The sequence below is a fragment of the Schistocerca nitens genome, chromosome 5 (genome assembly GCF_023898315.1).
Source record: "Schistocerca nitens isolate TAMUIC-IGC-003100 chromosome 5, iqSchNite1.1, whole genome shotgun sequence".
In the NCBI taxonomy this organism is placed as follows: Eukaryota; Metazoa; Arthropoda; class Insecta; order Orthoptera; family Acrididae; genus Schistocerca; species Schistocerca nitens.
The window spans coordinates 720,772,347-720,785,770 of record NC_064618.1 but is presented as its reverse complement, the minus strand read 5'-3'; the positions used below and the strand labels follow the sequence as shown (position 1 = coordinate 720,785,770).

General features: G+C 42.6%; 1 protein-coding gene across 6 annotated transcripts in view; it reads right to left on the bottom strand.

Moving 5' to 3' along the window:
- Window positions 1-13,424, bottom strand: part of LOC126259759 (xaa-Pro aminopeptidase 1) — a 155,012-nt gene that overhangs the window by 141,099 nt on the left and 489 nt on the right. Inside the window, exon 1 of one of the 6 annotated variants that reach the window (XM_049956759.1) lies at window positions 13,371-13,394. The exons of 2 other annotated variants lie outside the window; for them this stretch is intronic. Coding sequence is in view for 1 of the 4 variants with exons in the window: in XM_049956754.1 (XP_049812711.1) it covers window positions 13,091-13,098 (8 nt within the window). In the remaining 3 variants the exon portion in view is untranslated. Of the gene's footprint in view, window positions 1-13,090; window positions 13,342-13,370; window positions 13,395-13,424 lie in introns of those variants that run through there. 3 more of the 6 variants (XM_049956757.1, XM_049956754.1, XM_049956755.1) reach the window with 3 other exon arrangements.

Sequence of the window (13,424 nt, the reverse complement as noted above, 5' to 3'; positions counted from 1 at the left end):
AAACAATGCTGAGGGGGCCGCCAAACCATAAACCAGACTCCCATAGTCAAGGCAGGACTGAACAACGGCTCTGTAGAGCTGCAGCAGCGTAGAGTGATCTGCACCCCAGTTCGTGTTGCTCAGGCAGCGGAGGGCATTGAGGTGCTGCCAGCACTTCCACCTCAGCTGACGAAGATGAGGAAACCACGTCTATCGGGGCGTCGAAAACCAGTCCTAAGAATCAATATGTCTCCACTACAGTGAGTGGATTGTCATTAAGGTATAGTTCTGGTTCCAGATGAACGGTACGATGTCAACAGAAGTGCATGGCGCACAACTTCAAGACTGAAAACTGGAAGCCCACGACCGCACCTTGCTCAGGTGCTGCTCAGCAATACCAGTACTGGAGGAGCAGCACAAAATGCAGAAGTCATTTGCATACACAGAAGGTGAGACAGACGGCCCGACAGCTGCTGCTAGACTGTTACTGGCCACTAAAAATAGAGATACACTCAATACACAGCCCTGTGGGACCCCATTCTCCTAGATATGGGGGGAACTATGGGAGGTACCAACTTGGACATGGAAAGTACTGATCGATAGGAAATTTTGGATAAAAAAATCGGGAGCGGGCCCCAGACCCCACTCATATAATGTGGCAAGGATATGATTTTGCCAGGTCATATTGTAACGTAAATAAAAAAAGATGGCAACCAGGTGTTGGCGTCTGGTAAAGGCTGTTTGGATGGCAGACTCAAGGGAAACTAGATTATCACTGGTAGAGCGACCCTGGCGGAAACCGCCCTGGCATGGAGCCAATAGGCCACATGACTCCAGGACCCAACACAACCACCGACTTACCATACATTCTAACAGCTTACAAAGAACGTTGGTGAGGCTGATGGTCCGATAGCTATCCACATCAAGCAGGTATTTGCCACGTTTGAGCACTGGAATGATGGTGCTCTCTCATCATTGCAGTGGAAAGACGCCATCGCACCAGATCTGGTTTAAGACGACGAGGAGATGTCGCTTTTAGTCGGATGAGAAATGTTTGATCATATGACTGTGGATCGGATCTGGCCCAGGAGCTGTGTCGGGGCAATGTGCAAGCACACTGAGGAGCTCCCACTCTGTAAATGGAGCATTATAGGGTTCACTGTGACGTTCAATGACAGAGGGATTTCCTTTCCACCCACCGTATGAGGGTACAAAATGCTGGGGGATAATTCTCCGACGTGGAGGCTCAAGCACAGTGCTCGGCAATTGCATTTGCATCAATAGATAACACGCCATTGATGTTAATGCCAGTGACACCTGTTGGGGTCTGGTACCCACAAACACGTCTGATCTTCATCCAGACTTGAGAAGGTGACGTATGGCACCCAACGGTCAAGATGTAGCTCTCCCAACATTCCTGCTTCCGTCTTTTTATAAGCTCGCAAACATGGGCACGGAGTCGTTTAAAAGCTATTAGGTGCTCTAAAGAAGGGTGCCACTTACGTCGCTGTAGAGCTCATCAATGCTCTTTAATGGCCTCAGCGGTTTCCGGCGACCACCAAGGTACTGACTTTCGCCGGGGGCACCCTAAAGAACAAGGGGTCACGTTTTCCACTGCAGATCATTCTAGTGACCTGCTCAACTACCACATTGATGGTACCATGTGGGGGAGATTCAGCGGTGACAGCAGAGGTGAAAGCTTCCCAGTCTGCCTTGTTTAAAGCCCATCTTGGTAGACGTTCGGTGGTAAAGGCGCTGAGGGACTGACAGGAAGATTGGAAAGTGTTCACTACCACATAAGTCATTGTGGGCTCTCCAGTAGACAGATGGGAGAAGTCCTGGGCTGCAGAGGGATAGATCAATGGCTGAGTAAATGCCATAAGCCACACTGAAATGCGTGATGGCCCCAGTATTTAAGAGGCAGAGGTCGAGTTGTGACAGGAAAGTTTCAACATCTCTACCTCGGCCCGTAAGCACGGTGCCACCCCACAAGGTGTTATGTGCATTAAACTCTCCCAAAAGTAGGAAAGGTTTAGGGAGTTGATGAATCAGTGCAGCCAATGTGTTCAGGGCACTGCACCATCTGGAGGAAAATATATGTTGCAGGCAGTTACTGTCCACATCATCCTCATCCTGACAGTCACAGCTTCAAGAGGGGTTAGAAGGGGCCCAGGTTCACTAAATACTGAGTTCAGGACAGACACATACTCCACCTGACACTATTATAGTCGCTACGGTTCTTGTAATATCCCCTACAGCCGTGGAGGGCAGGGGCCTGTATTGCCGGGAACCAGGTTTGCTGGAGGGTGATGCAGAAAGCAGTTGCCTTAGCTCAGCCAGGTGGTGGAAAAAAATCGCAGCAATTCTGCTGGAGGATGACGTTATCGTGAGGCTGGGAAGGCATGAAGCACCCAAGGACACACGTTACGCTTCAGGGTCAGCTGCTGCTACCGATTGAGTATTTGTATCCATTCCTATTGTGGATGAGGCATCTGTGAATCCAGGTCCTCAGGGGACACTAAGATCTCCACCTCATCCTCAAGTGCAGAATTGGTAGGGAGTGTTGGTGTTGGGGCCACTGGAGGGTCCTTTTTCTTAACAGACTTCTTTGTTTGCTTGCCCTCTCGCATCTCTTTAGGGTATTGCTGGGAGGACTTCTACAAAGTAGATTCAGGCATGGAGAAAGACCATGAAGCTCTTCATCCACCAGCTTTTGGCTCCTTTAGCCACTAGCCAGTGTCCATTGTGGCATTAGTGGAGACTTTGGGAGATACGGTCCCAAGCAACTGTTTCTGCACGAGAGGAGCTGGAGAAGGCTGTTGCTTCTCCGGCTGAGGGAGGGGGCCAATGTCCCCTGGGTTTGGGGGGGGAGGGTCCTGCTCCCGAAGTAGGTACTTTGGGAGCAACGGAAGGAGATTTTGCCCCTACCACCCAGGGGGCCTACCACCAAGGGGACGGGTGTATTCTGGAGGCCCAGAGAGCCCACTGTTCGTGGTACAGAGTGGGGCACAACTGGTACTTGTGACAGTGATGGTAATGTAGCTGCAGCATATGTGGACATTGACCAAACAGAATGTAATTGTTCAAATTTATGCTTAGCCTCTTGGTAAGTTAACCGGTCCAAGGTCTTATACTTCATGATTTTCCACTCCTGTTGGAGTACTGTTTAGTCTGGCAAGCAGGGGGAGTGCTGCTCTCCACAATTGATACAAGTGGGAGGAGGCGCACATGGAGTATCTGGATGCAGTGGATGTCTGCAGTCTCAACATGTGGCACTGGAAATGCAGCGGGGAAAACCCATGGCCGAATTTCCAGCACTTAAAGCACTGTATGGGGGAGGAACGTATGGTCTAACGTCACAGCAGTAAACCGTCACAATGAACTTTTCAGGCAATGAATCACCCTCAAAGGCCAAGAGGAAGGCACTGGTAGCAACACTGTTGTCTTTGGGTCCCCTGTAAATGCACCGGATGAAATGAACACCCTGTAATTCTAGATTGGCATGGAGCTTGTCATCATACTGCAAGAGGAGGTCGCGATGGAAAATAATCCCCTTGACCATGTTGAGGCTTTTATGGTGAGTGATAAACAGGAACATCACCCAGCCAGTTACAAGTGAGTAACACCCAGGATTGGGCTGGCGATGCTGTCTGAATCAAGACTCCACTGCTTTTCATTTTGGACAACACTGACACTTCCCCAAACTTATCCTCAAGATGTTAAACAAAAAATTGAGGCTTTGTAGGTAGAAAGGAGTCCCGTCCATTATGTTACAGACTAAATACCGAGGCGAATAGGCCTATGGCTCTCTTCTTTCTGTAGCCCTATGTTCCTCCCATGGTGTAGGAAGGGAGGGAAATGATTTAGGGTCATATCTGTCAGCATTATACTTGATCTTGCCCTTCTTAGAGATTGCTAGTGCCATATGGTCACCAACAAGAGATGCCTTAGTCCGGATCATTGCGGGTCATCCACCCTGACGCCACCCACTCCGATCAGGGGCTCTCCCCATGGGTGCTACCCAGTCACAGCACAGGGCACCTGGCACGATGGCCATTGCTGGGAGTCCTGATGCCCCAGGAAGACAGGCATCTACTCCTCAGCACGTGGGGAGTTTACCGCTCAGACACCAGCAGTGCAATCCCTGTCTTCTTGTCAGGGGGCTACCACCAAATGGGTACATGACGGCCTCACCACAACGGACTGGCAACCTTGTTGGATATTGGGCGCAGAGAAATCCATTATTGTCATGGGGGCAAAAGAGGACAGGAGACAACGGAAGAAGATTACATACCCCGAAAAGTGTCCTCGCCCAAATAGTTTAATTGCTGGTGGAGATGCAAAGCCATGACAAGAGGTTCAGGAGATCGAATCTAAGGACACTAAGGATAACTCATGCACCATGTAAGGGGCCAAAAAGTGTGAGACTCCTTTTAGTCACCTCTTACGACAGGCAGGGATACCTTGGGCCTATTCTAAACCCCGGGAGGGGGGACCTAGGGACTGGGACATGGCGTGGTAAAGGGGGAATGGAAAATTCTGTGGCGCTACAGATAAAGTTTGTAAGGAATCCTACCTGGTCATCACAACTGAGGAAAAGTTCATCAAACTTCACCAGGGAGGAGTAAAGCCTCCAGTCAGCCTTAGAAAGTTGCCTTTTGGGTTTGCACAAAAGTGGGGTAGGGGTTAGCAAATGGATAGCACAAGGGAAATGGTCACTGAAGTACATGTCAGAGAGAATGGACCACTCAAGATGATGTGCAAGCTGGGCAGTGCAGAACGAGAGGTCCAAATGTAAATAGGTGTGCGTAGAGTCTGAATGGAATGAGGGTGCTCCAGTGTTAAGGCAGATGAGGTTGAGTTGCGAGATGGTCAGCCAAGAGGGCACTTCTCTGACACATTCTGGCAGAGTCCCAAAGAGAATGGGGCACATTAAAGTCATCAAGCAGCAAACATGGGTGAGGGAGTTCCCAATAAGCTGGAGGAAGTCTGCCCTGGTGACACCAAATGAAGGAGGAATGTAAACGGTACAAAGGGAAAAGGTGAAGCGAGGAAAGAAAATGTGGACTGCTAAGTTTTGCGGCTGGGTTTTCAGGCAGATGGTTTGACTGTGAATGTCATACTAGATGAGTGGTGTGACTCCCCCACGAGATGGAATTATGTCGTTGGGAGGAAGCTCAAAGAGTACAGCAACAAAATGCAAGAGGTCAAAGGGGTCGTGAGCATGCAATTTTGTTTCCTGCAATTCCAAGAGCAGCAGTAATTCCTCCTTGTTGGATCTAAAGCTGTGTATTTTCCATTAGAGGAGAGTCACGACAGGGAAAGTGGAGGACGGAAAAAATGAAGAGGTATCACCTCGGAGGCTGCCTAGTGCCACCCTACGAAGACTCGCTGCTACAGGGTGCAGAGGCTGGAGTATCCTGCTCTATGAGATCTACAGAGGTGTCGGCATTCTCCCTCAGTCAGTCTGCTGCATCCAGGGTAGAAAAACGGTTGGTGGTGTGCACCAGCAACACTGAGGTTGGCTGGGTGAGGGTATCACACTGTGACACCATTGAAAAGGCTCTCCAAGTCTCTGAAGGAAGAGATCGTTTGCCATTGTCTGATTTCTTGGAGCCTTTGCAGTTGGCAGATGATGATTCAGATGTATGTTGGCTGGAGGGACGTAAAAAATCTTCGCAGAAGTATTCCTTCTGCCCTTTCCAGTCTGCTGGTTGTGTAGCAGGTGATTTCACAATGAGACGAAAATTTGGTGGCTTTTTGCACAGCTGGAGGAGAAGGAGATGGGATGCTACCATGACATGGGGTGAATTTACAACTGTGGTGCTGAATTTAAGGTAGCATATCTGCATGGCCATATCCTTCCTGGAGTGAGATGTAGCAAGAATGGTGCTGTAGGTGCAAGATGGAAAACCAAAAGGTTTATGACTAGCCGACAATTTGCAAGAGACAGGATAAGACACTTTTTGCTTCACCCAAATCTCCTGTACAGGCGACTCATCAAGATACACAGGACAATCTCGGGAAGAGGCTGCACGGTCACCATTGCAAGTGATACAGTGGGGAAAAGGAGGTAGACAATCACCCTTGTGAGCATCCCTACCACAGGTTACTCATTTGGCCAGATGCCGACAGGACATTTGAGTGTGGTTGTAACGATGACAATGGTAGCAGTGCATCGGGTCCAGAATGTATGGCCAGACTGATAACTTCATAGCCTGCTTTGATCTTTGAATCATTAGCCTCATTCCGTTTACATTTAGTAGACATAGATTGAGAAGTCGATGATTGGCTCATTGTGAGAAAATCCCTCATGTTTGCCACCATCTCCGACGGTGTGCTCCTTCCAACTGGTGGCCTCCTGAGGGGCGCACACCCGCCTTAGGTGGTTGTTCACACCTCAGGTCACACGTCCCGAATACATGACAGATGAACCACCTGGCAATTTGGGAAGGTAACAGCTCAGGCAGTCACCCCTCCCTGGGCCTGGCCTGTACCAGGGGGTATGGGCAAACAAGCTGTCAACACAGTGCTGGGAATTATGCATTATCAAATCACATGTTATGTGTCAGATGTGTGGGCTGGCCTTCAGGAGTGCACAGGGAGGAAGAAGAAAAACAGAAACCTCAAACACTGAAGTGGTGGAAGGATAGGAGAATGGGAATGAAGAAAGAAAAAAAGAATGGAAAAACAGTGGTGGAACTGTTCTGATGTCAGGCTACTGAAAACGCAGAACACATTCCTGAAAATATCCCAAACATGCTGCCAAGGGAAGGGAAAAAGAACAGCAAGAGGACAGACATGCAGCACAGAAGGGAAATGCTGCTGAAAGGCTGGGGCCTGTAGTAGCCAAACACGATCTTGCCAAAGAGTAGCAAGTGCCCTCGGAGTGGGGGGGGGGGGGGGGGGTTGGAGGGAAATTTGGGTGGTAAAAATCATAGAGGGAGACCAAAATATGTATACAAAACGATGATCCAGAAAGATATAGGTTGCAGTAGTTATTCAGAGATGAAGCAGCTCGCAAAAGATAGAGTAGGCTAATATGGACACCTGCATCAAACTAGCCTTCAGACTCAAGACTAGAACAACGTCTTTGGAATGTACAGCAACAGGTGCCTGGGGACATTTGAGCACATAACGTATCACATTCCCAAGAGGTTAGTGTGAGCAATACTCAGGCACTGATGTAGCAATACTGAATAGGCTCTGACACTCATGTTAAACATTTGCTGGCATTTGTAATATTTTTCTATGTTTATGCTTGACAGAACATGAAGTTTAAATCTTACTCAAAAGACAGCAGGGGCAGGGGAGGGGAGAAGGCAGAAAAGGGGACACTAATCATTTTTTCATTCATAGCTAAAACAACTGTATTGTACTAGCAATCACGAGCATTTGATAGTGAAACGTTTTTTTTTTCTGTATATGTTCTATTTTAGGAAGAAATTGGGCTGCCATAACTGAACTTATTTCATTTTCCAGAGAAGTCACATTCTGGGACACCATAGACAGGAATATTTTCTCTCGTGGTTCACTATCTGATTCACTACTTCAATTTGTTACTACCCTGTGCAGAATTCCTTCAGTAATAGTCAGCTAGCATGGCTGCAATACCATAGTGCAAGATTAAACTTAAAAAAAGTTCTTATAAATGCAGTACCAACTTCAATAATACACAGAGAGGAATCACGTCAAATCCTTTTCAAGGGATGCCTCCTAGGATTTGCCTTGAGGAAATTCAGAAAAGCTACGGTAAACCCAAATATTTGTGTATGGAGGAAAATTTGAACTCCATTTCTACTGAATACAAGTCTAGTAGCAATCTTAAACTATGCATCGCATTGTTCAGTGTCCTTTATACTAGTTGCTTTTGAACAGAGATATACAGGGATATACATAGAAAAAAGGGAAGAGACATCTTTGCTGCCTAACATCTGTTAACCATATTTTCATTCTAAATGATTAGGTAATGGCTATCACAGGTGATTCTCTCTTAAATTTCATAACTATTATGCCAATTTGTATAGTAGTACTAATCACTGAAGGAATTCATTAACATAAATGTTATAATTTCCAAATTCTAATTTTGGAAGCTTCCGTTAATTCAACTATGAGTACAGCTAGTGATGTTTAATACATAAAATTTGTGGCAAAGAAAATTACAAATAATGAATAAAAAACAAAAAGTTTTTAAGGACAATGAATATGGTTATTCTGTGTCTTGAACTAGAGTTCTAAAATACAGATAATTACCAAACAAATCTGTTTATAAAGCAAACACAATTGAAGACTTATCTGGTAACCGCTTGATCATCAAAGCTGTACATAAACATTGTACTTAATTCACAGGGTAGGACTGTTTCCTCTGAAAAGTTCATCAATTAAAGACTATCATACATTAGGTTTCTGTTTTGAAAGAAGTGAAAACAATAGAAGAGCCCCACAAAATGTTTTAGAATGCACAGAAAAGTAAGGTTAGCTCATTTCATCAAAGTATTACAGGACTGAGTAATATGGCAGAAGAGCTTCTTATATGTCTGGAAAATTTTAGTGCTCTGAAAAGACAGCCACCCTTTGCCCATCCGAGCACCACATAACCACAGGATTACATAAGTTAAACATAAACTAAGACGTTTGATTGTGTTGATCACAAAATACTGCTTCAGAAGTTGGACCGTGAGTAGCTCACAATTGGTTCACCCCTTACTTTAGCAGACACACAACAAAAGGTCATTATTCACAATGTTGAGAATGGCTGTGATGTGGGGTCTGAGTGGGGTACAGTCAAGTGGAGGGTACCCCAGGGATCACTGTTGGGGCCACTCCTGTTCCTTATTTATACAAATGATATGCCCTCTAGTATTACGGATAACGCTAAAATATTTCTGTTTGCCAATGACACTAGCTTGGTAGTAAAGGATGTTGTGTGCAACATCGGCTCTGTTTCAAATAGTGCAATACATGACCTAAGTTCATGGCTTGTAGAAAATATACTAACGTTAAATCACAATAAGACTCAGTTTTTATAGTTCCTAACACAAAATTCAACAAAACCTGAAGTTTTAATTTCACAGAATGGGCATATGAATAGTGAAACTGAACAGTTCAAATTTCTAGGTGTTCAGATAGATAGTAAACTGTCATGGAAAGCCCACATTCAGGATCTTGTTCAAAGACTTAATGCTGCCATTTTTACTATTTGAACGTTATCTGAAGTAAGTGATCGTCCGACACAAAAATTAATCTACTTTGCTTATTTTCATTCGCTTAAGCCGTATGATGTGTTTTGGGGTAACTCTTCCCATTGTAAATGGATATTTTTGGCTCAGAAATGAGTGGTTCAGGCAATAAGTGGTGTAAGTTCACGAACCTCTTGACGACCCCTGTTCACGAGTCTGGGTATTTTGACATTGGCCTCTCAAAATATATATATATATATATATATATATATATATATATATATATATATATATATATATAAAGAAAGATGATGAGACTTACCAAACAAAAGCGCTGGCAGGTCGATAGACACACAAACAAACACAAATATACACACAAAATTCAAGCTTTCGCAACAAACTGTTGCCTCCTGATGAGGCAACAGTTTGTTGCGAAAGCTTGAATTTTGTGTGTATATTTGTGTTTGTTTGTGTGTCTATCGACCTGCCAGCGCTTTTGTTTGGTAAGTCTCATCATCTTTCTTTTTAGATATATTTTTCCACGTGGAATGTTTCCCTCTGAACAGAGGGAAAATATACTAAACATTCCACGTGGAAAAAATGTCTGCTTGTGTCTGTGTATATGCAGATGGATGTGTGTGTGTGTGAGTGTATACCCGTCCTTTTTTCCCCCTAAGGTAAGTCTTTCCGCTCCCGGGATTGGAATGACTCCTTACCCTCTCCCTTAAAACCCACTTCCTTTCATCTTTCCCTCTCCTTCCCTCTTTCCTGCCGAAGCAACCGTTTGTTGCGAAAGCTAGAATTTTGTGAATATGTTTGTGTGTCTATCGACCTGCCAGCGCTTTTGTTTGGTAAGTCTCATCACTTTCTTTCTATATATATATATATATATATATATATATATATATATATATATATATATATATATATATATATATATATATATATACACACCTTACTGTCATTTCTTGTTAATAATATTAGCTTACTCCCAATAATAAGCAGCTTTAACTCAGTTAATACTCGGCAGAAATAAAAAAAAATAGTTCACTTTTAATTGTAACTGTATATAGATCCCCACTGAAAAATTTTGAAGTGTTTATGAGAAATCTGGATTCCTTACTTTACTGACTGTCTGTCTGTCTGTCTGTTGTCTGTCTGTCAGACAGCATCAAGCAGTTAATAGTACTTGATTTAAATTTTCTAAATGATTTTGATAGGAAAAATAATCTGGAACCTTATTTGGAGCCTGCAATTTGCTTTCAGTAATTAATAACTATTTACCCAGTAACAAATGCTCTCTCTGATCATGATGCACAGCTAGTTAGGATAACTAACATAGTGCCTTACAGTATGGATACACCTCAGTTGAAGTCAGAATAATTAATGACTCCAGGACAAATGTTTTTAAGAATAGTTTACAGAGACGGCTTGGGATGAAATTTACAATGAACCAAATGCTAACAAAATTTAATATATTCCATGATAAATTCATATCATTATCCGAAAATATCAATCCGCATAGGGTAATAATAAAGGACACTTATCAGCCTTGTATGAAACCATGGATACTAGAAGGATTGAAGTATTTTGTGAAAGGAAAGGGAAGTTTATCTTTTGGCAAGAACAAGCAGGGATCCTGCAGCAGCTGCATGGTATAAAATTACTCAAAGTTATTAAGAAAGAGTATCAAAAAAGGAATATACACATCAGGAACCTGTAATTTCAGTGACAGACTTAAGGCTATATGGAATGTAGCAAAATGACAGACAGGACAACCAGCCACAGAACAGGATAATGCCACTACTGAACTGAAGGGCTATAAATGATGAGTCACAGGTAGCAAATGTACTTTATAATCATTTCTTAAATATAGCAGAAAGCATAGGGACAAACAGTTTAAGAGAATAATCACAGCAGTATATTGAAAAAGTAACTCTCTTAAAATTAAATCATATACATATATCAGCAACTTCTTCGCAAATGAAAATTATACACAGTTTCAAAAATAAAAGCTCATCTTGTTTCGATGGTTTTTCCAATGGGGTACTAAATGTTTGTTCCCATATAGCAGCCCAGTCTTATCTGAAATGTGTCATACACCACTACATCAAGGTGTTTTTCCAGAGACAAATATACCATTGTTAAACCACTCTTTGAGAAAGGTAAAAGATGTCAATAACTACTGACCTCTTCCACTGCTGTCATTTTGCAAAATTTTTGAGATGATGTATTCTAGAATAGTATATTATGTTAGCAACAATAACATCCTCAGCAAATCACAGTTTGGGTTCCACAAGCATTACTCTACTGATAACATTTTAAATGTTCACTCAACAGATTTTACAAGCATTAAATACTAACACAGCACCAGTCTGTTTTCTGCGAGCTGCTTAAAGCATTTGACTGTGTGAACAACAGGTATTCTCCTAATTAAACTGAAGTTTTATGGGACAGATGGTATAGTCAACAAATGGATGTCGTATCCAACCAGAATAATGGAGAAAGTTGTACATAGTAATTCAACCAATACAGTCTGGGGACATAATTCTAACTGGGGAAAAATCACACATGGAGTTCTCAAAGACTCATTCTTAGGTCTATTATTATTCCTTATATATGTAAATGATCTTACATCTAATATACAACAAGCAGAATTAGTTCTTTTTGCAGGTGACACCAGTATTGTAATCAGGCCAATCATACATACTGAAACAGAAGAATGGCAAACAAAGTTCTTAAACGTATCATTGACTGGTTTTCTGTGTATGGTCTCACCCTCAATTTTAAAAAGAGACATCATATTCAGTTTGCACATCTTGGGGTACAACACCAGTGATAAGTGTGGCACATGGGAAGGAAATAACAAATAGGGTGGAAACTTCAAATCTCTTGATCAGAATTTAAACTGGAAAATAGCACATTCTGGAACTTCTAACACAATGTAGATCAGCCATATTCACACTTAGAAGCATTGCAAATCTTGGGGGGAGAGAAATCAGTGAGCTGACATATGCATTTTACGTATTTTCATTCAGTAATGTCATATGGAACAACATTATGGGGTAACTCATCTTTAAGAAAGAAAGTCATTGCACGAAAACATGCTCACCCATGATCATCTTGCAGACATCTGTTTAAAGAGTTGGGCATTCTGACTACTGCTTCACAGTATATTTAGTCCCTCATGAAGATAGTTTTAAATAATCCACTACAGTTCAAAAGGAACAATGATGTACATCATTACAATATCTGAAGGGAAAATGACATTCAATACTCCACATTAAGGTTCTCTTTAGCACAAAGGGGTGAACATTGCTGTAACAAAAAGTTTTGGTCACTTACCCAGTTACAGTATAAGAAATGTCTGACAGACAGCAAAGTAAAATTTGGAAACAAACTGAGAAATTTCTCCTTGACAACTATTTCATAGAAGAATTTCTACTACTGTAATTTGTAAAAGGTACTGTGCCGGACTTACTAACTCATAGCATCTGTCTATCTTTATGGGGAAAAAAAATGAGGAGAAAACTTAGATATCTTCAGAATGTAACCATATGTACCAATTAGTTTGTGGCGTGAATGTAAAACAATTTATTCCACGTCATTACAACCTACTGTGGTAAACGAGCCAAGTAACATGAAACTAACTAATCTACAACAGTTAGACACACACTGCTCTAGAGTTATCAGTCTAGCAGTCAATGGAATCTAAGATGTCAAAACGTCGCCGCACTTGATTGTGCCGTTATTTTTTATCTGGAAAAATAAAGGGTACTCTTTTCCCGAATTTGATTCTATATGACAATGACAAATCACTGCTTTTGAAATCCATATTCAAAAAATTTTCTTAGACTACATGATGAAGTTTTATGTTAGTACTGATCGAATTTGACATTTCAGGCCTGTCAGCGTAAAGTCTCTGTTTTTACCTTCCCATTTTTCTTGAGCTGATTTCAGTTGTAAGAAACAGTATAAATAATAAACCTTCTGCTACGCATGCACATGCACTGTACTTTGTAATCAGGCGACGATAACTCCAAGATCAAAGACCATATTACATGGTAGAGTTCTTATCGGCCTCGTTTGTTATCCTAAGCTGTTCCAGATTACTCTTCAGTCGTATACATTACCATACACACGGCAAATTACCGGCAGCACTTCACGTGTTTCAATAATTCCAATCGATTACTATTAGATATCGATATTTACCTGCAGCTATCGATAGATGTATATCGCAAACTTAACGTTATCGGAATGCAAAGC